Source organism: Astyanax mexicanus, chromosome 16, assembly GCF_023375975.1.
Source record: "Astyanax mexicanus isolate ESR-SI-001 chromosome 16, AstMex3_surface, whole genome shotgun sequence".
NCBI lineage: Eukaryota > Metazoa > Chordata > Actinopteri > Characiformes > Acestrorhamphidae > Astyanax > Astyanax mexicanus.
Window position 1 is genome coordinate 26,894,440 of NC_064423.1, and position 24,309 is coordinate 26,918,748.

The window sequence follows — 24,309 nt, forward strand, 5'->3', positions numbered from 1 at the left end:
ATGTGTGGCCTTCTTCACTAAATGTGATTTATACCAGAGATGCTTGTTATCTGGGGGGGGTTCTAGCTAGATGTTGTTGGTCATGATCATTACCACTACTGAGGTAATGCCTTCCTTCTAAAATGTATTCCTAGTATGACACATTAAATGTCCCATCCGTATGGCACCACCATCAGATTGAGTCATTTTGTAAACTTATAATTCATGTTGCCATACCATGAGCATGCTGGCCAGTGTTCAACCTCACTCACAAGATAACTCCTCCCAACTTATAGTGGTGTTGATGTTCCCAAGCTGTCACCTGAAGAAACACTGTCTTCATGTTAAATGTTACACATCCCAAATAATTATGCTGTTGCAATGCTTATAAATCATGTATAAAAAAAAAAAAGTATTTCCATTGTTGTCTGTTGAAAGTTTTCTCTATCGTTTGAACCGTGTAGCTGTTCTGTTACTATATTTTACCTTTGTTTTCCATTTTTATTTACCGGTAAACATAATATTTTTGACATTTCCTATAAAGTCACCAATTTTTATGCTTTTTATTAAACACTGACAGCTTATTGGTTCTAAAATAAAAAAAATATATATTTTACCTTAAGTAAAAAAAACAACACAATTCAACACAAGTTCATGTAGCATTTAGATATTTTATTACTAAAATTTAGAGGTCTCTAAGGCTGGTTTGTGTGTTCACAGGTATTACCATATCTAAATTTATTTGTGAGTAAAATATAATGGTAGAAAAATCACGGTGGTCCTGCGTGCTACAAAGTTCATTAAAACAGCTGTAAATACAAGCACACAAAACACAGAAAACATATTAATAACATTCAGGTCCCCTTCAAGTTTGCTACTAAAAGTGACTAGTGTAATTGGCAATGCACAAAAAAAAATCATATTTGTTATTTACATCACAGGAGAAAAAGGTGCTTCCACTGAACACAGGAGAAAATAAAAACACCCGAATAAGTAATTAGCCTCTCTACCTCCAAATACGATTCTCAACCGTTTACTCACAGCACAAGTCAGCAAAAAAAAAAAAAAAAAACGATCGTTTAAGACATTAGCACAAATTCATGTGGTCACATGGAGAAGTTGAGGCAGATGTTAAGACATTATTTCAGTAGGTGCTGATCTGGGGGAAATGGGCAAAGAAGGATTTCTCACAAACAAAAAAGTTCTAGTTTGAAAAATAGTAAAATGTTTGCAACTTCTATCTCTCACCTCAAACACAGTGAATCAGCCAGTCCATGTTTGGTCAGGAATGTGCTTCTTTTGTTTGTTTAACACACTACAAGCTACAAGGCTAATGTACCTAGCAAACTGTCAGAATCCTACATGGTGCTAAATATAAGTGCCTAAATAATCACAAACGCTCCATAAACCACATTTAGTAATCTCTAATAGGCTTGCTTATGAGGTGTCCTGACATTGTATGAGACAAAGATATCTATAATTATTTATTTTAAAAAAATTAGAGCAGATTAAATTAGTTCTGTCAAACCTAAAGCAGTACACAATTCCAGTTGCTGTGGAATTCACGCCAATGTCACTCTCCTGCAGCTGTAAATTCTGATCCGAATCTTAACGGGACTAAACATGTAATGAAATGTATGTAAGTGTTACATAATCAAGTTACAGAAAAAAAAATTGTTTGATATAGTACAAAAAAAAAGTAATTACATTAAAGATAAGTTTGAAAAATTGAGAGATTACTAGCAAGCATTACCTTGAAACAATGTTGTCAATAATAATCTATAAATCCATAGCAGAGTTTTGGGACAACAGTTAATCAAACATTTTGGGGAAAAAACTGAACTTCCCCCAAACATTAAAAAATCAGGGATAATTCTAGCTCATTCATCTCGTCAAAAACCGTAATAAACTCGTTTACAGTTTGTTTCACTGGGTGTGAAAGTTACTAAATACACTTCGCATCAGCTACTTCAGTTCTAAAAATAACTTTTTTTTTTGTAAAGAAGCTTTAAATTGCTCTACAATAAATATTTTAACAGGTTCTCAGTAATCTGTAACAGAATACATTATAAAGGACTCTTCCCAATCCTGACTACTAAACTAGATAACTAGCATATATGCTAAGCAAGCTCCAGACTAACCACCTCTTTATTTTTTATGCTGCCTTTACTGTCTGTAGCTCTGCAGTTTTGTCCAACGTATCTGATGCTACGTTTGAACATGTTCAAATTATTCTGTTTGAATAATATTTAAAAGCTAAGACAAGACGAAGGTATTTTTTTTTAAAGTCTTCACTGAAGACGTCTGTGAACATCATGATTGTCAGCAACCACATAAGCAAGTCTACTAGAAATGTCTCGAGGGAGTAATTTAGTGATGAATTAAATAGCAAGGTGTTAGCTTTAATGTGTTAGCTACATTAGCCCGTGTACTCCAGTGTACTACAAAAGAAGCAAACAACAAAAATGTAAAAAGAATAAGGGGTAAATCTGGCGAATGTGAGGTTCACCAAATAATATGCAGCCTAACATTTAACCTAAAGTGACAATTTTCTTTTGTTTTTCTTTTCTTTTTTTCCTTTTGTAAAGTATGAATTTACGTAAGTTTGAGTTTAAGTTATCTGGCTAAGTGAGATAATCTTGCCCTGCGAACACCCCCTGTTAAACATACAGTAGTTTTTAAACTGAACGGAGTGTATGAAGTGGTTTATAATGAGGTAAGGTAAAGTGCAAGGTCCCTCTGAAGAGCCAGACTGGAATAAGTGTAGCAATTCACACTAAAGCTCCCACAAAACTGACACAGGGTCTTTACAGTAAGCGTCCATATACAGTTGTATTTATAAAAGGTCATGTATAAGGAAATGGAGTGCTAGGCTAGCTCTGCTACAGTGTCACAGTGTCTCTTTGGTTGCCTACTTACAACGAAAACCTAATCATATTTTTAACTTTCAAAAAAAAAAAAAAAATTAAGCATGCTAACCACATAATTCTCAATTCAGTGCTGGAAAATAAAAACAGACTGATTATAAAATGTACTTTTTTTTGACTGAGGAAGGGTCTTAAGAAAAAAAAAAAAAAGATCTTACCTAAATTAAGGGCCACGATCATTTCTTGTTCCAGTGGCCATATGAAATAAAAGAAATCTTAGCTCTAAGTTTGAATAAAATCATATGTACAATATTTACATAATCAGCTTGTACCATCATACATACAAAGTGTCTCTACACACTCACCAGTAGTCCAACTTACATAATGTGTGCTTAAAATAACTGCAGTTTGATTATGGTTGAGTCATTTAATGAGAGCAGACCAAAATTTATGAATTTAATTAGCTTAAATATCAGTCTAAAAAGTGCATCACTGTCACAGCAAAAACCTCATATCTATACCTTTACAAGAAATGTATCGCTGCATATTTAAATGATTAGGATGCACAGTGGTTTGGTGTGAAATGCATTATTGTAGAGAAACTCAGATCTCTTTTCTGCAGGGCTATATGTTGAATAAGGCCACTCCATACTGCTCTGCTCTAGTATGTATATAGTAGTATGAACCCGTTAGGCCTCTTATGGGTTCTTTTTTCATTTATTGTGTTGCTAAGTCAGCAGCAGAAAGACCTTATATTGTAATTATAATATTTCACATTACCACCTCGATTTCACAGTTAGCATGTTAGCATGTCACTGTATCAAACAGAGGATACTAACTAATGGAGAAATGTAGATATATGTGAGCATTCAGCCAGTCAGCGACCCGCCTTATTCAACATTGTTGCATTAGCATGCTTGCTACAAGCCTTGTACAAGCCACAAAGCTACCACTGCTTTAACACAACACACAAAAAAGCTAGCGTGTTATTCTCAGCAATCATTAAGCCCTTCCACTGAACGCTTCTGTGGCCTAAGCACAGATAGCTAACCTGAATGAGAAAACTGGATTCAGCCCGATTCAAGTCTGTGTGGAAAAGAACCTTTCAGCCCTGCAGTGAGAAAAAGAGTTTACAGTGGCGGGAAATATATAACCAGAGCAGCACATACATATTATTGACAAGGTTTTGACATGACAGTGACATATGCATACTGAGAAACTGGGAAGAGCAAATGCAAATATTGAAGATCCATCACAAGATCCAACTGAAATTGAATTTGAAATGTACTGGTAACTTCACTGCAGACATTCCTCTATAGTACATATTGAGCATTTACCCAATTCAGTCTATTTAAGCTCATTTACCATCCATCACCACAAAAATGTGTGTGTGGGCTGCTGACCGGACATCCTTGAAAAAAATTAAATTTTACTAATTCCAAAATTACAAGGTTTGCAGTAATTTTTGCCCCACTGACTTACTACTATTAACAATTGAGAACAAATGGTGTACTCACACAATGTATAAAGCATTTAGTATCTAAGTGAAGTGCTGACCCCTTTCCTCATGTGTGTGAGCATGCGTATAATGACTCTGAGGAAGCAACCCACCTAAACAAAAGCACAAGTTTGATTAGCTTGGAATTTTCTATTTGGCACTTAAATACAAGGAAACACTGCACTGTGTTCCTGAAACTGAAATGTACACCTGGTAAATATTATTTTTTTTGGATACTACAATTCACTCTTAATGTGCCATAAAGGTGATTCATATATTTTTTATAGATAAAATAAAGAATATAAATGGTTATTATTTGAATGTGACAGACCATAAAGACAGAGTTTCAGCGGCTGTGCTTAGCTGGTTCTAATTATTGACTTTACATTTGAGATAATTGTTGGTTGGCTAAAGCTAAAAAACAATTATTGTTGTGGAATGATTGGAGTGAAGTTGTTTCTAACACTAAAGCATGACGCTAAGGTGAAGGTGACTATATGGATGGTACTGGTGAGGATTTTATAGTGGTCTGGAATCATTGTTTAAAGAAAAAGAAAAAAGACATTTAAAGGACCAGCTACATTCTGGCTTAAAAAAAATCCAGCTAAATGTTGGTGAAATGAAGTCTGAGCATGAGGAGCAAAAACGCTGAAGAGCCGCTGAGCTGCACAGAAAGCACTTCAGTGACCATCCATACCAAACTTGAGGGCAATAAACATACTTGTGCTTTTATAAAAGCAATACAATCAGAGAGAAACCTTCATAAAATCCTTCAGTGAACATTTTCAGGCCCAGTGGCCCAGCAGTTGTCCAGGTTGTGAAGGTGCATGGTCATGTATGAAAGTCCAGTGGAGTGCTAATGTGACCATCTAAGTTAACTTCATTTCATTTCTATCAGCTCCTTCATTAACCTTGACTTCCACAGTGGTTTGTCGCTCTGTGCTCTTTTTCTTCTAGTGGTCTTTGGATTGTCTCAGACAAAAAATAAAATAACTGAGCTTTGAGTTTTCAGCTAAAACATTTTTTTTCTTCTATTCACCACTTACTTCCATTAAAAAGTGAGTCGTTGGCATTAGTAATTAATAATAAAAAAAATCTTAAAACAAAAAGACTTCATAAAAGACATGTTCTTCTTTTTTTTGTCCAGAGAACTTATAGGTGGACACATTCTTGTGCCTTTTTTCTCCAACCCACACTTCCCTGTACGTCCTCTCCAGGCAGCGTTTTCCCAGCAATGCACAGTGGTGCTCAGAAAAAGATGACATCCTCCTTGGCAGTGTCGTCGGTGACAGTGTACGGTGGGGTCAGGTTCTGGGTCTGTGGCCGCTGCAGGCTGGCCGTCTGGATTGACGACGGCTCACTGGGGCAGCTGTCTGCAAAGCTGGGGGGATCTGAGGGGCGTGAGCACATGTACACTGGTCAGATCAGTAACACAGGTTAGATATGTGAGCCCTGAACTGAAAATTCCCAATTTATAAAAATATTCCCATATATAAAATGTATAAAGCAAAATCTTTAGGCTTGTGTAGGCTGCGACTATTGTTTTCATTTATGTGCTGTACTTTAGTCCATGTTTCTAGACAACAGTGAATATTACAAATGTCGAAAGTATATACTGAATTCTAATTGATATTACTTAAAAAGCCTCTCTACAACACATTTTTTTGGTAGTTTATTTCAGCACGTCATTTTATTACTGTTTTTATTATAACAATTTATGTATTGGAAACATCTTAATTAATAATATGAAACAGGGCTGCTGGAGTGCAATCTGAGACCGTGTGTATGTGTGTGTGTGTGTGTGTGTGTGTGTGTGTTACCTGTGCTCTGAAGTTGAAGTGAAGGCTGAGGCTGCTGGTTGGGGCTGATGGAGCGACGTGCTTTCAGCGTATTCTCACCCTCTCTAGCTGAGAGTTTCATAGGAAGCATTTGCTTCATATCTATTGAAGCTGCCAAAACACATTTCAGTTAGATTAATATTTTAGAATTAGTGATCTGTTTGTCAGAACAAGTCTTGTGACTGAATTATACAGAATGTGTGACTCTTACCCGAGCTGTCTGTGCGATGTGAGCTTTTAACCTTGCTGCTCTTGTCCTTACTCTTCATGAGGGCGAGTTTGGTGGGGATTTGCTGCTGAACCCCTCCTTGTTTGTGCAGCTGGTTGGTGGTGCTGATGAGGTGGATGGGTACCTCCGTTTTCAGGGGCTGCGCCGTGCTGCTCTCTCTGCGGGGCGGAACCTCAGGCCTCTCCAGGTAATCAGCAGAGGCTAACGACATGCTGGATCGGATCAACGACCGGGTTGGACCACTCGATTCTCCAGCAGCGTTGCCCAGAAGAAGCTCACCGTTAAAACTGGAGGAGACTGGAAGCTGAAAAGAAAAGAAGAATTTCGCTTATGAACCTGACTGTATGCCCTTTAATGTACAGCTTTGTTTTCAGAATATCCATCATAATGCAGTATTCTAATGCCCACACAAGTGCCACACATTTATCTTAAGGCACCAACACCTTTACTTTGATTGTACATCGAACAGATAATAGGAAAGATATTAAAAGCATTCTATTTTTTTTATTAATGCATTCATACCGTTTTATTATACATTGCACTTCTGTGCAAAAGCAAGACAGGGGGTGTGGCTGGCTAAAACTTAGAGCTGCGCTCTGACAGAAGCAAAAAAAAAAAAAAAAAAAAAGCACCATTTGAAAATCTGCTGAAACTGGAAGATCTCAGCTCTGGAATGATAAAAGGGGTTTCCATGGCTGGTTGTATTTAACGGACTAGCAGACTTCTCTTTGAACGCGGCTTCGTAAAGAGCAGCCGGCGTGTTTGAACACAGCAGGGAGGAAATATGGAGTGTGTGTTATTACAGAAATCCAGCCACCACAAGCACAGGGGTCTTTACAAGATCAAGCCAGATTAAAAGCATATGCTGCGCTTTCTGCCACGTGGAGTGCATTGGAAACACACCCGTGATTAGATGACATCAGGCAAATTCATATCTAAATGGTTTAAATCACTGCTTGTGGCACCTGTATTCTCACAGGTGAGAGATAGGGCTAGACTGATACTATGATTTAACATTGAACACTGTCAATTATGTTTAGTAATCAACTAATCTACAGACAATCTTAACGAATAAACATCTACCAAAGAATGTGAATTAAAAAAAATTACATTGTTATATCTTATAATATATTTACCTAAACCGCATATATGCTACAATTCTGTATAATAATGTAGTCTTTCGTCTGTACAATCCACAGAAGTTTTAAATAATGTTTGCAATGTAAAAATAATATATATTAAAAGTATTTCATCACATTCATACTAACACTAACCATCCATTCAGTCTTTCCCCTCATAACACTACAGTGTTCAAACACACGGCTCGGACCACAACCACCTGTAATACAGACATGACTCAGCCCTCACTGCCCTGCCTGCTGCTGACGGTGACAGCTGTGTATTAGAACATCTCTCAGAAGCAGATGTTGTCAGCTGGAAAGGCTATTCTGGATGCTTCAGCAGGGCCTCCGGGGAACACCAGTTCTGACCTCTCCAGAGAGACACTTCAAAACAAAGCATCCCCCGAGGCAGAACTCTTCACACAGCACAGCAGATTCTTCACACAGATTCGCTATTTTTCCCCTTTCAGAGAGAATAAGGTAAATATGTGATGGAGACAAATGTGATTTTTACACAGAGAGAGAAAGAGAAAGAAAGAGAGAGAGAGATGGGTAGCAAGAAAGAGAGAAAAAGGGATGTAAATATTTGACTGACACCAACTAAACAATTACTGCTGGCAGCGTTCCTGACAGCAGCCTTTCAGCACTAAAACCAGTCTAAGAGTGGAGCTCCCTTCAAATACCTGCCTCTTAAATCAAACAGATAAATACCTGTTCCAGGGGTTTTCCCACCTCACACCAACACCCACACACACAAATTCCTTAGCTACAAAATAAACTTTACAAGACTATGAAGAGAATGTGTTAAACTGTTGAACTGCAGAAAAAAATGAAGAAAGAAGTATAGAGGAAGTAAGGAAAGAGAAGAGTGAACTAAAGACAATACAAAAAGGTAAGAAAATCAGAGATAGAAAAAACAATCAATGGAAGAAAAAAAAAAAACAGACAGCAAATATCAAATATTGGTAAAAGAAAATGAGAGAGAAAGGAATCTGAGAAAGAAAAAGAAAAAAAATTACACAAAATTGTAAATGAGATGAAAAGAGGAAGAAAGATTAAAAAGAAAGAGTAAGAAATTAAAGAAAACTAAAAAAAACTATATAAAACATAAAAAAGAATGCAGCAAAACAAAAAGGACTAATAAAATGGAGGGGCAACCAGAGTTAGAATAAGAAATATAGAATGAGAGAGAAAAAACTGAAAAAGAGAAAAGAAAAATGGCATTTGAGAGGAGAAAGGAATAAAAAAGAAAAAACAAAGAGGGTAAAAGAAAGAAAAAGTAATAAAGAAAGAATGAAAGAAATAAAAAATAAGAGAGTAGATGTGTGGATCTTTTATCTGTTGCTTATTAATCAGAGAGGAAGTGAGTAATGTTTGTCAGTGGAGTGGAGGAGTGTTACAGTTCCATCCAGCACTGACAACTGGCATTATTAAGATGTGAATAAGCTGAATAATTTATATTAAACAATGGATAATTAATTTTACATAATATTGCGATTTTTCTAGAAAGCTTCTTTTTACCCTGCAAAAATATTTAAGCTATTTAATTTCCGCAATGACAAACTGACAAAGCAATTAAACTGCAAAAAACTGTTTTCAGTATGTTTCAATGTTTTATTTTGCTCGGTTTCGAGTGCATAAAGCATATTATAAACTATATTCTCTTACTGGATAAACATAATATACTCGATTTTGAGTGCAAGATGCCACCTGATTGGCTGTACCCACATGTCCCCATAATCGTCTGTGGTGGTTTGTATGAAGGACAGTAAATGATAAGGTTGTTAAGGCTGCCGCCTTTTGAACCGCATCTTGCACAATAGCCTAGTCCTTTCGCAACACTCTTGTAAGAGCTCGCTCTGTTAGCACTGGGGGGTGTAAACACAAACACACACTGTCACACACACACCCACTCACTCACAGAGGCGTAAAGGATTACACTAAAGGTCTGATAAAGCTCGAACATGCCTGGACTAGTCTTCGCTGCCTCATACACAATCAGCACAATAGGAAACATTGGTAGCGGTGTAAGAGAGAAATGCCCGTTTATGACTCCAAACCGGTCCAACTCGGACACCAAATCCAACTGAATCAATTCGACACTTATATCAGAAATGGTGGCTTGAATAAAGGAGGGTAAGCTTACACTAAATATGGTATGTTGATACTGATCGAGTAAGAAGGGGAATGTTGAAATAAATACATCTGGGTATGGTGGGAATGGTTATTGGTGGGAATTAGTGAATATGGGTGGGAATCAATGTGTATGAGTGGATATGGGTGGAAACGGGTGGATATAGGTATGAGAGAATATGGGTTGGTATGAGAGAATATGGGTTGGTATAAGTGGATATGGGTGGGTAATATGGGATGTGTGTGGGTTATAGTGAACATGGGTGGGAATAAATGGGTATGAGTAGATATGGGTTGGTGTAAGTGGATATGGGTGGAAACGGGTGGATATATGTATGAGAGAATATGGGTTGGTATAAGTGGATATGGGTGGGAATAAATGGGTATGAGTAGATATGGGTTGGTGTAAGTGGATATGGGTGGGTATAAGTGGATATGGGTGGGAATAAGTGGGTATGAGTGGATATGGGTGGGTATAAGTGGATATGGGTGGGGATGGGTGGGTAATAGGGAATATGGGTGGGTAATAGTGGATGTGTGTGGGTTATAGTGAACATGGGTGTGAATAAATGGGTATGATTGTAGAGACCGACCGATATGGGTTTTTCTAAGGCCGATGCCGATACCGATCATTAGTGGTCAGAGTCAGCCGATGGCCGATGTGACCTGCCGATTTTTAGGGCCGATATGCTATCGTATTATATTTATTTGGCATGCTTAAAATCATACTAGTAAGAGGAGGCACAACAGTTGTAAACTTCACACAATTTATTGAAAATAAGGTTAGCATTTTATAGTGACTTTAATGTTACTATATCACTATATGTTAATAAAAAAATATTAATTTTATTTAGATTGTATTATCCATAACATTTTATTTTATTCATTATATAACATATGTTCTATATACACTATATATTCATGTTTATAGTAGAAATATTATGTTGGCTATTATATAAAATTTACTGTAGGGGCCTACTAATTAACAAATGTATGACTTGTTGCAGTCTGTTAGTCTATTAATTATTCATTTTAATATGTTTAACAGAGTGCAAGAAGACTTCCATAATGTGACAACTTTAGATAGTTACTCCAAAACGGCAAAGCTAATTTCTTCTTCAACTCCATGCAGTTGAAAACGAATGGACATGGGAGGACAATGTTATAAAATGTTCACATTAGGGCTGCAGCTATTATTTTACAAAAATGGGTGACGTTTAAATTAAGAATAAAATTATAAATAATGCAAAAACAGACAGGTGCTGTAATTTAAATATAGCTTTATCTGTTTTTTTTTCTTCTTCAAATGAGCTCCTTAGCCAGAGAAACGCGTCTCATCAGCTGTACTGGAGGTTCGGTGCGTGAGCGGAAAATGAGTTGAGAAAGCTGAAGAGCGCGGACTTTATAGGTTCAGGATAAAATGAGCTTTTATCAGAAAAGTCTGGAGGGGGTTCTAAAGTAGAACCCGACAAAACAGAAAATTCTGCTCATCGTTTCATTTAATATCTAACAGCGCAAACCGCTTTAAACGGGTGAGTTTTACAGCAGAACAGCAGGAGGCGGCATGATTTAATGTCTGTTTGTAGTGAAGGAAAAAGAGATGTTTTATTTTAACTCCATTATTTTAGAAACTATTTGTTTTATTAATTCGTTTACAATAAAGCTTATTTATATACAGTGTTGGGAGTAACGGCGTTAAAACTAACGGCGTTACTAACGCCGTTACTTTTTTTCAGTAACGAGTAATCTAACTAATTACTATGACTGTAACTATAACGCCGTTACTATTTCCGACACCCCGTTACTGCACGTTACTTTAGCAGCTCTATGAACTTTTTTTTTTTTATTTCGCTTTGCCCTGGTTAACCCCTCCTCTGTCCGGTGAACTTGAGCTTCTGGCCGCTGTGCCTGTGGTTTGGCGTGGTGAAGTGAGGCACAATTGTGACGATTTGCGTGCTCTAATCAATTCAGTGATTGCCGTGGACAACCCAAGTTCCGAATTAAGGACGTTAAGCTCTTTTTAGCTGCTCCGGTTTTTGTGCTGCTTTCTATTTTAGAGCTTAGATTCTCTGCCCGAATCCCACCTGACCTGAGGACCGACCCGAAATCAGGCTCCTATTTTTATTTTATATAAAGCTCTGGTGTGATAATTACAACGTTGCTAAGTAACCAATTATTATTGTTCACTAAAGCGAACGAAATAGCGAAAATTGAAAGTGAAAAACATTTGTGTTAACTGAATCTAATAAAAACGGTAATTAAAAGGAAAAACATAACTATCTCGAACTGTATTTTGTGTTTATAAAACTAACTAAAACGAACTGAAATTACTGATAGAATACCCTCATTTTTGTGTTTAATTTATTTATAAGCGCTGTTGTACAGCGGAGTTGTACAGCGGGAGTTGTTGTGCCGAGCGCGCGGCACTCGTGGTCCGTTAGTCCGTTAGACGCGTTTTTCCGCTTTTTTCAGTATTACAAGTTTTAGTAATTTTCTTTGGTTGTGTGGAGAATTTCGTTTTATTTTTTTGAAATTCGTTAGATTATATTTTTGTCAACATTTTGGGTTTATTTTCGTTTGTTATTTTTTGTTATTTTTCTGAAATTTTCGTTTCTGAAGAAGAGACGTCAGTTATTTTATACTAGAGCTTATAGATAGGGCTTGCCTTGCATAGTCAGGGCGCATTCCAAATGCACTCCTGCCATCAACGCTAAGCATAGTTTCGTTTGGAGAGAAATGCTACAACATGCAGTTGAAATTCTATTCTTTTTCAGTAAATGAAGCAACATCACAGATTACTAATCATGAGAGAAAATATAGACTTTGGGACACTGGATTGTAAAAATGGATGCCTTACCCGTTGAAAGTCTTGCTCACTCTTGAAACCTTGCTCTGCGTTCCAAGTAGCTGCCCGCAGATGTGCCGGATTAAAATCGGCGCGGCCAAATAAGAAAATCGGCCGATGCCGATTGATAAAAAAATAACAAAAATCGGCCGATTAAATCGGCTGGCCGATCGATCGGTCGGCCTCTATATGATTGGGTACGAATGGGAATGGATGGCAATGGGTGGATATGTCTAATTATTCTTGTGCATTTATAATATTTGTATCATATAATAATAGTTCTAATATGCTGGTGTTACGGCTGAATTAAATAAGAATTCTACTGATTGTTCTGACAGCTTGTAACCACCTAATTTAATTTTCATCTGCTGCACCCTTCAAAAACTCTTCTCAGCTCCACAGCCCTGAAACAAGCTCTGAAAATCCACACCCAGAGGGCCTGTGCAAGCCGCTGAATGGATTTTATGGTATGAGTACAACATTATCTGAAGGCCAAGCCTTGTCAGAAACTTCACAGTAAAGCCTGCAGGCTAATATTAATCAGATGGATGTCGTAACACACTGGCTTTACATGTCAAGTGCACTTCAAATTCATTTACGGCTGGGGATTTGGAGCCCTCTCTGGAGGAAGTGTGTGATTACACAGAACTTGCTGTAAGAAGTTGCTCTGGGGGGATTAATCTTAACAGCTGAGGTCACTGGTTTAAACTAAACTCTATGGTCAATAAGTGGCCTGCAATGAAGCTGCAGTGAATAAGCAAGCTATGTGAACGCTCTGACTTGTAAATAATTGGCATAATTTTTGTTTTGCATCTTGGGCCATTTTAATAATTACAGTTTAATCATTTTAATCCTCACCAAATGCTGAGTATTGAAAGCCATAAACAACTATGCCATAACACCACCTCAACCATGTTTAAAAAATGGTGTGGCATTCTTTGGATAGTCTTTTGAGTCTTTTTTCACATTCCCATACACTTCTCTTATCATCATGGCAACATGGTTCTTCAAAGCATTTGGCAAAAAGTAGTTTGTTTCATCTGTCCAAAGAGCTACATTCCCGAACTAAGCAGGCTTTCCTGGATGTTTAATTTTATTTATTTATTTTTAAAATTCTGATCTGGTCTTTCTATTTTATAGTAAACAATCTGTTTTCATTGTTAATCTGTTTTAATCTAATACTACCTCCTCAAGAGTCTTAAAGAAACATTGTGGCATTACACAGTTTATACATTTAAAACTTACTTTTACTTTTAAAAGACACAAGATACCCTGTGGCTCTCCAGCTCAATCTTCTTCTAGGCTAAAGTTTGTAATATCAAGCTGTAAAAAATCTTTAAAAACCCAAAAAATATTTAGTTCTGGTTCTGACGTTAAAAAAAAAAACCCTAATGCAACACAGCTTAAGGGCGCCAGGTGAATCAACAGACAGGCGAGACTTGTGTGTCACTCCTTTGACCAGTCTAATGTAATAAGAGGGCAGACATGAAGGCCTGCCGACCTGGAGGTCATGAATGGGGTAGCTGTGTTTATTTGCTCTGATGCACGGACACAAGCAAACACACACACACAAACACACACACACACAAACACACAAACACACACAAACACACACAAACACACACACACAAACACACACACACACACACACACACACACACACACACACACACACACACACACACACACACACACACACACACACACACACACACACACACACACACACACAAACACACACACAAACACACACACACACAAACAAACAAACAAACAAACAGGACTGGCCAGGGGTCAGCAAAGCAGTGCGTGACAACAAGCCCTAAGCAGAACTAATGGTTTTAATGGAGTTCATCCAAACACAATGTAGAAGTAATTAGATTCGTTATTATTATTGAGTTCTAGAAAGGTCAACAAACTGACTTTAACTTCAGTATGGAGCCTAAAGCCTTACTGGAACTACACAATGTGGATGAAATCTTAAAACTGTAATTATAGGGCTTTAATCACACATGAATCAATCAAGTTCAAAAGTTTAAAAGACATTTTAATGCATTGTATAACTACCTACATTCATCTGAACACCCCCAAAAGGCATCTGGACCAGAGATTGATCGAGATGTAGTTACTTTAGTTTAGTTAATTAAGCCATTGCAGCCTTCTATGATCTTGTTACAAGTTCATCAGCAATTACCTGGATATATAATATGTATTGCAATACATGATTTAGTATAATTAGATACTGTCAGCAAAGCAATAAATTGCTATTTTTCATTTGAAAAAACCTTTAGAAAATATGTCATAATATCAGATACTTCATAGTTGTATTTCATAGTCATTAGAACAATGGAATCTGAAATGAACTAGGTATCCAGCACAGTTTTTCTAAAAATTTCCAAGTTTTAGAAAAAGTCACACACCGGATGTTAATTTCAGGAGATCATAGGCTACGCGAAATTTGATTAGCCTAGACAAGAAGAGAAGGTAAAACCTTCCAAGCTGTATTTCTCACTGATTGTTAATGACAGATAGATGGCATCCTGATGATATCTATTTACAATGAGTAAAGCTTGGATGTTTCTTACGATCTGTTTTATGTCTACAGATTACTCTGATTTTGAGTTAAAAAAACATAATTACCAGAGACAGAGCTGTGAAATCAAAATTAATAAAGACCAATAGTGTCACACAAGTACTGAATACTCAAGAGTATTAATACAGTATTTCCTTAGACCTTTCCTCAAATGACAATATCCCAATAATTATTACAAATCAGGCCGATTTATACATAACTTGGGACTAGGCAACTACAACACGCTGTAGCTTTACCACTTTTAGAGCAGCTCTAACTTCTACTATGCTCCAATACCGATCACAGACTTTATTTCATGTTCGCCTACCAGTTTTAGCTTGTTATTTGCCTTAACTCCTTCATTTTGCAGTCAATTTTTCAGTGCTGTCCTGTAAAAACTAATCAACACTAAGATAAGTCATATAAACAGCTTTACAGATGCAATCATACAAAAAAAGTCCACAGATATAAGCAAAAAAAAAAATCTACGTTTTAATTAACATGCACAACACAATACAGTGATATAAAATAAAAAAATATATATATATGTTCGTGATAAAAATGTTTGGTAATTATTTTGATACTAAATCGGCTTATACTAACGCCTCTTAAACCTATGTTGGCTTGGCCGGTACAGGATGTGTCCCAATCTGCGGCTTTGTACTTGTATCTGTTTACACAGAGACTGGCTGTTCTGTGGATGGCTCTGTGGATAGTTTGCTGTAAGCCTGATCAAATATCACTGCTGAGGCGCCTCTTTCCCAGCAGCTGCCTATCTGCCATCTCCCATCGGCAAACAGAGCACAGAAGCTCAGAGCAGGAAACGCCGAAGCTTTCAAATCTGGAAACAGTGAGGTATTGTTTAGGCTGAGCCTACGGTTACAGTTAGAGTTCAGGAAAGGACTGTACAGCAGTATTTCACCTGGCCAGTGAGTAAATGTGGGGATGTAGCAGCACCACACCATAGACTAATGATTTTAAATGAATCTGATTTGAATGTTTGAAGGAGAATATGATACTAGACAATGTGAATACTAGTTTATCATAGTAAAAGTGGATGGGGCTTATAAACGTACTAGCATGCAAAAAAAGGGTAGAACTGTTTTTGCTTGGTGGATGTAATTAGGTATATATTAGGTGGTTATTGTGGATTTTCTTATTAGTTGCTAGATGGGTGTTATATAGTTGCTAGGTGTTTGTTAGGCAGATGCTACGGTATTGCAAGTGGTTGCTAGGTATTTGCTAAGTGGTAACTGTGGTATCGCTACAGTGCTGCTATGTTATCTCAGATGGTTAATGTACTGTTGATATAAACTGGCTGCTCAATCAGTACTACAGTGGTCCTGGGTTATTGCTGGACAGATGCTATGGTACCCCAGGTGTTTGCTACCATGTTGCCAAGTGGCTGCTGTTGTCACCAATGTTGTTTGGGTGTCTTAGTTGTACATGAGTACAACTTTTGCATTCCAATAATTTATATATATTAAAAAAAATTAAAATTACTCTTTACAGAAACTGTAACTGCCACAGTCAAAAGGGATGGGTCTTGTCGCAAACAATTAAAGTCCAAGAACGATACACTGGACCTCACTGTGGATCAATGGCTTTCGTACCTGGCCAAACATACCAAACTCTCAGGACAAAAGGGCCAGAGTCCTGAAGAAAAGCTCAGAAAAGCTTTGAAGCTTAGAAAAACTGTATTAAACACTCACATTTTAACAGTCTACTAAACTGTTTTATTAATAAATATTGCTGATCTCTGTCCAAAGATTAATTCAAACTAAATAGTAAAGCTGATCATTAAACTGAAAAGTGGTGTACAAGAGAAAATATCAAAATCACCATTATCGAAAAAATGCAGTAATTACACAAGATTTTGCAACTTCACTCACCTGTCCTGTCTCCTGACTGTACAGCGAAGCTGTGCTAGGCACAGTTTTGTGTTTTTTCAGCTTCTTCTGCTGTTCTAGCCGTTCCTTCTCCTTCTCCACAGCTCGAGTGGACTCTCTCAGCCTCTCTAAGTCCTGCTGGTAGGTCTGTCTCTGCCTCTCCAGCTCCTGTCTCTCCTCCGCCAGCCGAGCCTCCAGCCTCCTGCACTCCTCTTCTCGGTCGTGCAGCCTCTGTTCAGCCACCTCGGCTTGCTGTTGCTGCTTTTTGCGTTCGCGCTCCCACCGTGCCTGCTCCTGCCGGTGCTGGGTCTGCAGACGCTGGAAGTTGGCCAGCTCCTCACGCTGCTTCTCCAGGTTCCTCTGCTTCTCCTGCTCCAGTAGGACATTGGTCCCCCGCGGCCGGCCTGGCCGGTCCCGCTCTGCTGTGTACAGGGATGCCCGCTGCAGCTCAATTTGACTGTCCTGCTGTGAGATGATGGCCTGCGTTGGACAGTAGAGCAACAATGACGACTTACATATGACAAGATTATGATGATCAACTTTTAGGTTCTAAACATTTTTTCTTAAACACTAGAATAACTAAACTACTTCTTTTTGTGTAAGGCAAACTAATCTAAAATTACTTACTACAAACTTTATCAAAGAGTGCATTAGGCAGTGTGCTCAAATAATGAAAAACAACTAATTTGAGCCATATTTCTTACTGAACTTCGCCTTTATATTTATCAATCTTTACTGAACTTAGTTTTTATTTCACAAAACTTAGTTTTTTTGCTTTCAGATTTGACAAAGCTCAAGCCACAATGCACTCACTTTTACCATAAACTTTGACAGCAAATTGCACAGTCAGGGATCGCACCAAAATCACCGGAAATAACAAGTAAAGAAAAAAAAATCCAAAAGTCCAATAATTGTATTCCACCCCCTTATGGTAAGGAAAGGATTCACAATGAGAACTGATGCACTGTGGCTCATTTTTTGTCAATTAAAATACCATAAAAGCAAAGTTCATTCAAATAAAAGCAAAGTTTGGTAAAGACTGCAAAAAGCGAAATACTAACAGTTGCTTCTCTTCATTCAAAGACTGGCAAGAAAGAGGGGTAATGATCTCAGGACCCAAAATCTTACTAATGTTAGATTGGTAAAGGTTCTGTTAGTTCTTCACAATTACACTGAGCTCTATTACTAACATGAGATTTTTTGCACAAATTAGATACAAATCAAAGCAATAAGAAGAAACAAAAAATTCTTGCTGCAGCCTCTAAAACGTGTTAAACTGTCCCTGGCTCCTTGCTTTCTGTGACTCATCAGTTTGTGCTGTGCCCAGCTGGAGTATGAGGGTGGAATGAGATCACATTCATTTACCTGCAGACTGTAGAGACGCTGAGAAAGCAGCAACACTCGCTCATAGAACTGGAAAAACAGGAAAAATAAGACAATGTAAACGACTGGATCTCCCACAGTGTTCTGCAGTCTCACTAATACCCATTTTGTTACAAACCAGCACGATCATCAGGTGCCAATCAACATGGATTACTGGAAGCTCATGCTTTTAACTGACTGTTACGATCTTGTGTGCTAAAGAAACACCCTAGAGGAAGACTGAAATAAATCTGCATGAAAATGATTCCTGACTGAACTGTTCCCTTGTTTCATCATTCAGTGGAAAGGAACTTAATGTTCAAATTGAATTCAAGATTATACCATTAACATCCGAGACCTATTCCGAGGAATGGGAGAGGTTCTGTGTTACAGTAATAAATGTAAATTAAGTTCTCCTCAGAATGGCATTAACTTCTCCAATTAGCTCACCTCTGCCTCTGGAAATACGGCGTTTGACCGGATCGTGTTCCAGCTGGGAGAGAAAGTATCAACCTGAGAGAAGGAGACAGAGGAAGGTCAGACATTACTCGCATTACGTGTTATATAAGAATTAAACTACAGTTTCGTTTGTGATTAATATACTGAGAACGAGTGAAGAGGTCTTTAAATATTTTTTATTCTCAAGCAAAATAAACAGAAATTAATAATGAAGACAACACAGAAAGAGAGAATAAGAGAAGTCTATTATACAGTCAAGGAAATATTGGGATTATTTTTTACCCAGATTTGTGAGAGTTTGCACGTGTGTAATGTATCTCACCGTCTCTTCCAGTTCCTGACTTGCACAAATTTCTTTAAGCTGGGGGTCAGAACTGGCCCTTTGACTCCTGTCTCTGGACTTTCCTGATCCACTTGAGTGCTTCTTCACACTGCCATCTATTTACATACAAACACACATTACTTTGTAATGTGATGACAATTACAGCCAATAAACACTGTTTTAAAAACAAGATTATCATAAAACCTTACATTTTTTTGTACATTTTAAACCACTTTTCAGTATTAAATAGTATAAAACGACCTTATAAGTCCTATAAGAACACACCTGAAACAGGTCTTCAAATAAGCTAAACACTGACATGCCAAATGTTATGGTACAAGAGACTATTATCTAGACTAATGTCCTTGCAACAAGCATGCTGGCCAGTGTTCAACCTCACCTCACAAGAGAACATTCCATATTTAATACAGGTGTGGGCGTTCACAAGCTGTCACCTGAGGTAACACTTCATTATTAATTTACATACTACTTTCTCATGGGTTCTGTCATGTCAGTGTATGTGTATATGCAGTAATACAGCAATCAAACTGTGTATGTTAGCCCTTACTCTTCTGAAGTATAGCGAGATTGCTATCATAGCCCCCAAATGTGTCCGCTCGTTTGGGCAGCATGCCAAACACTGAGCTTGGGCTCTGGTTCTCCCCAGAGTGTGGAGAAGCTCCTCTCAACAGCAGGTTCTGCAGATTCTCAACTAGAAAAGAGAAAACCATAGCAGCATGTCATTACCATAGATAAGAAAAGAAGGCAATAGGTGAACTATATTGTTAATAAACTAGATTATTTTGAAAGTTTTGGATTTTTAAATCCTGGTTGCTGTAGTATAAGCCCTTGATAGTTCTGGCACTGCACAGCAGCAGCGCTGTAAGTATTTACCCTCAGTAATGGCTCCTTTAAGCAGCACCTCCCCCTGCTGGAGGTCAGACGCATCTCCACGGACTAGAAGGCGAGACCGGGAGCTCACATCCTCCACACCAGGAACAGACTCGGTCAGCTCGGCAAACAACTGCAGCTTCTCGGTCAGAGTCTGCGTGATCTGAGCATCTTTTACAGTCAAACGGTCTGAGAGGAAGGAGAGAGAAAGGTGAAGACCCTTTACAAACATTTGTTTTATCTGATCATACATGACATTCATTTAATATGTGTCTCGAATACTCAACGTGTGTGTGAATGTGGGTGTAAATCATGGACTAGAAGCTTAAACAAAACATAGCAGGCTGTATTAATTACCTCAGGGGGAGCCTGTGTTACTAAATGTTACAAACTATGCAGTTAACTTGCCTTGCACTTGACCATCCTTGAAAAAATGGGTTCATCTTGTATTTTTCCACAGTGTGAACCAAACCAAAACAGAACCTAGAGCTGGGCAGTACTGGTAAAATTCAGTATTACTATATTTTAATAATAATGCCACCAGATGAGCACTAGTTAAATTAATGAGCCAGATCTGAGTCAAGGCAGTTTGTCAGTATTCAGTTCTTTTTTATTAACCATCGAATCATATTCAAACATTCAGTACATTCTGTGGCATATTAGCTAGCTTAGCTAGTTTGCCTACAGACCAACTGAGTATCAGACAGCTCAGTGGAGCTGCTCTTTACTAACTGACACCAGAACAAGTACTGATGATTAAAACCGAGAGCAAAGGTCAAGTGAATGGTGTTGTACTAAAGAAAGGCTAAATCTGACTGGTTGTATCATGTTTGGACTTGAGGAGAGTTAGCCAACAAGCTAATCACAGCAGAACATTCTTCCCAATTTACAAGGCTAACTATCTAACCAATTCTCCCACCATCACTAGTGATGTGGGGAGGGTGCGCCATATACCCACCCAGAGAGAGCAAGGCCAACTGTGCTCTCTTGAGGCTCCGGTAATATCAGATTATTTTCTAGAGTTTGAGGCAAAATTTGCAGACTGGTTTATTCAGATTTGCTTGATTTCGCCCTTATTCAAACACTAAACATGTTGTTAAATTTGTAACTGTGTTTGGCCTATTTTTAAACTCTGTGATTATCTTAAATGTACATGAGTGAATGAGATGAGATATTTTGGCCTTGACCAGAAATTTTGCAATGCTGTCCTTTTTCTAGATGCAACGATAAAATGTTAAATACGTCCATATAAGGTATTACTGTTCTACCACTCAACCCCAATGTATTTGCATGGTACCCAACTGTACTCAACAGTCAAGGTAAGGCCACAAGTGCTACCTTCAAAGCTTTAAGCTGTAAACCGTGGGATTTCATGGTATTCTGGGAAGCGTTGAGGTTTGGGAATATTGCTATGACAACTATAGTCTTGTTTGTCCCTATGCTCATCCTCCTCTCTCTCACGCTCACTGTCACTTGTACAAGGAGTGAGTTATAAGCATGTTTGTATCTCTTTATGCTCTATCTGTTACTGCTCCCATCTTTGAAATAAGATAAAATACCTGATTATTTTCAATAATTCAATAATTGTTTCTGCATGTGTGTGTGTGTATGTGGGTGTAAAACATGGACTAGAATGCTTAAATAACACACGGCAGGCTGCTTTAACTACCTCAGGGGGACCCTGTGTTTCTAAATAAAACTACGCAGTTAGCTTGCAAAACCGTCCGTGAAAAAAATGGGTTAATCTTGTGTTTTGTGTTTTTTACAGTGTGAACCAAACCATGACCTTTGTGTACAGATACACTTCAACACTGTTACAGTAAAGACTCAATTGGTTGTAACATCAATGTCAGTATATTGTTCAGCATCAATAAAATAAGTTGTCTTTTTAATCAGACCAGTGTTAAAGGTTACTGAACATCTGGTTACTGTTTCAAATAAGGCTTCATTCACATTACCAGGCTGAAGCAACTTAAGTCCGATTTTTTGCTCAATGTGGCCCAGATCTGATTTTTTAATGGCTGTGTGAACATGTCAAATCCGTTTGGTTTCAAATCCGATCCATGGACATCCAACATAAACTGTAGACTCAAAATGCAATTCATGCCTCATTTTGCTTTTACGCATGCGTTACATGCTTCTCTCTCATTCACACACATCTCTTGGTGCAGCTGTAGCTGCAAAAACAGCAAAAGCAAGCCAGCTGCCCTTTTTTCACCTCCTCGACCTGAGCATGTACTTCAGACCAGATGTTTGCTCTCCACTCCAGCAAAAGATGCTGCACATATGAGCTGCTAACTCATGCATTTCCCTTTATAAAGTTTTATAAAGGTTTTTTGTTGTTGGGGAAGAAGCTGACGTTTATACATGTATCAATGTGCGCATGTGAGGCGTTTCAGGGACAGATCCGTTCACATTACACACAGATACAGGTCACTTACATCTGTGAATATGAACCGTTAAGATCAGAAAAAACGGATTTGAGCATGACTTGTAATGTGAACGTACCCTTAGTTTCAGTTTTATGAACATGTGCTCACTCTATTGGCAAGAACATCCTACAGCTGTGTTCTCTCATCACAAACAGAGCTAAAGAACTGGAGTTCACCTTGGATTTCTTTGAACCGCTGTAATCTTCCTGTTCCTTCTTCCTCACTGAACAGCCTCTCCTCTGTGTGTGGGCAGCTGAGAAAGCACACACACACACAATGTTCAGAAAACAAGAACTTTCAAAACACAGGCACATGCTGTTTCACTAATACCTTTATTGACTGAAAAATATAAATAACAAAGACAAAACATGGAAAATCTCTGAAAAGTATCTATATTTTTGCGGTGTTCTGCTGTACTAGTGAGGCTCTCAGGTACAGCTCCAGAACTCTACCTTTCCACAGCCTGGCGGATTTGTGTGATCCAGGTGTTGCGATCCTCTTTGGAGGACGTGTGGATCTCGTACATCTCTGGCTCGTTGGAAGAGGCGCAGATGAGGAACATGGCTTTTTCCTCATGAGCCACTTCCCTCACGATCAACTTCTGCAGAGAAATGACTGACGGCTTGCTGTCCTGAAAACAAGAAGCAATTCAAAATCAAATTTAAATGTGTTTGATGCAATACAGCAGATGCACTGGTTATTACAGTATCTACAGTAGGGGTGCCTCAATCCTCAATATTACAAGCAATATTAATAATGCTATTTAACCACAGCCACCCTTGTGAAGCTTACCTACAGAGTTCTGAGTTGGTTAATTTTATTTGTCCTCAGAATTGCATTCCGATTTTGTCGCATTGGCTGTTGAACACATCTCCGCATTGCAATGACCAACAATTGATATCTAGCCATCTAGCTTTTTTAACTTCCCTACTCTAATAAACTGCCTTTAGCTACGCAATTAACATAAACGCATGTGAGTAACTGAATGAGCCACAGAAGAGAACAGCTACAAAAGCCTTGCTGGTTCTTTTGGTTCAGAAAAGCAAAGTCTCAGAACTGTCATTTTTTTCTATGAAGTCTATACATTGAAGAAAAGAAAAACGGCTTTTTTGAACTTACCACAGCAGAAAACACGTATCTCTGGTCCTTCTCTTGTAACAAAAGCAGCACGTCTGTGAGCAGCACAGCTAGAATATCTGTAAAGGTGCAAATTGTTAAGACAATTAAAAACATCTCCTTTTTTTTTACCTGCAATTCATCCAAACTACTTACAGAGAGGGGTGGAAAATATGACTACATTTTGTTACTGTAATAAAACATGATTATTACATTAAAAACATATCATCTACTATATGGACATCACCTCAATAAATATTCTGTCCCCAATATTGCTCATATTGAGGACAGAATCTCAGGGATTTTCAGTATTAAATCTTTATAGACTTGCTGGCACTGTTGCCACAGATATAGTCCAATTGTTTTTACCTAAATTACCTCTAGAGGGCAACAGTGTCACACAGAGCATCAAAGTGATAGTGACAATTATGAATGCAGACTGTGTGGCACCTGATGTGGAATATAATCAGGGACACTGAGCTTTTTATCTGATTCAGGAAATTGCATGAGAAGACTAGTGTCTCCTTTCTCTTTCCTTCCATAAACTCATTTACTCCTTTACACCACGCCTGACTGTTAAAGAATGCTTGTTATACTGTTTGGATTATTATTTTTAGCATAATCTGGAATCTTATTTTATAATTAGCAACAAAAAATACTCTATACTGTCAGCAGCTACCAAGCAGACAAACAAAGGCCAAAATAGGTATAGTGTTTTATCAGCATAAACATCAATGACATGGAAACTAAAACTAG

General features: G+C 37.9%; 1 protein-coding gene across 2 annotated transcripts in view; it reads right to left on the reverse strand.

Annotated features, from left to right (window-relative positions):
* Nucleotides 1–630: 630 nt before the first annotated feature.
* The window catches only part of arhgef18b (rho/rac guanine nucleotide exchange factor (GEF) 18b), a 54,800-nt gene continuing 31,121 nt past the window's right edge, over nt 631–24,309 (reverse strand). For both annotated transcript variants that reach the window (XM_022669834.2, XM_022669835.2), the window contains 12 exons: nt 23,557–23,633; nt 22,890–23,068; nt 22,614–22,690; nt 20,009–20,194; nt 19,683–19,826; nt 19,115–19,230; nt 18,784–18,846; nt 18,337–18,384; nt 16,975–17,451; nt 6,394–6,715; nt 6,165–6,293; nt 631–5,735 (listed from right to left, as the gene is read on the reverse strand). In XM_022669834.2, the coding sequence (XP_022525555.2) occupies nt 5,593–5,735; nt 6,165–6,293; nt 6,394–6,715; nt 16,975–17,451; nt 18,337–18,384; nt 18,784–18,846; nt 19,115–19,230; nt 19,683–19,826; nt 20,009–20,194; nt 22,614–22,690; nt 22,890–23,068; nt 23,557–23,633 (1,961 nt within the window). In that variant the 3' untranslated portion in view covers nt 631–5,592. The remainder of the gene's footprint in view (nt 5,736–6,164; nt 6,294–6,393; nt 6,716–16,974; nt 17,452–18,336; nt 18,385–18,783; nt 18,847–19,114; nt 19,231–19,682; nt 19,827–20,008; nt 20,195–22,613; nt 22,691–22,889; nt 23,069–23,556; nt 23,634–24,309) is intronic.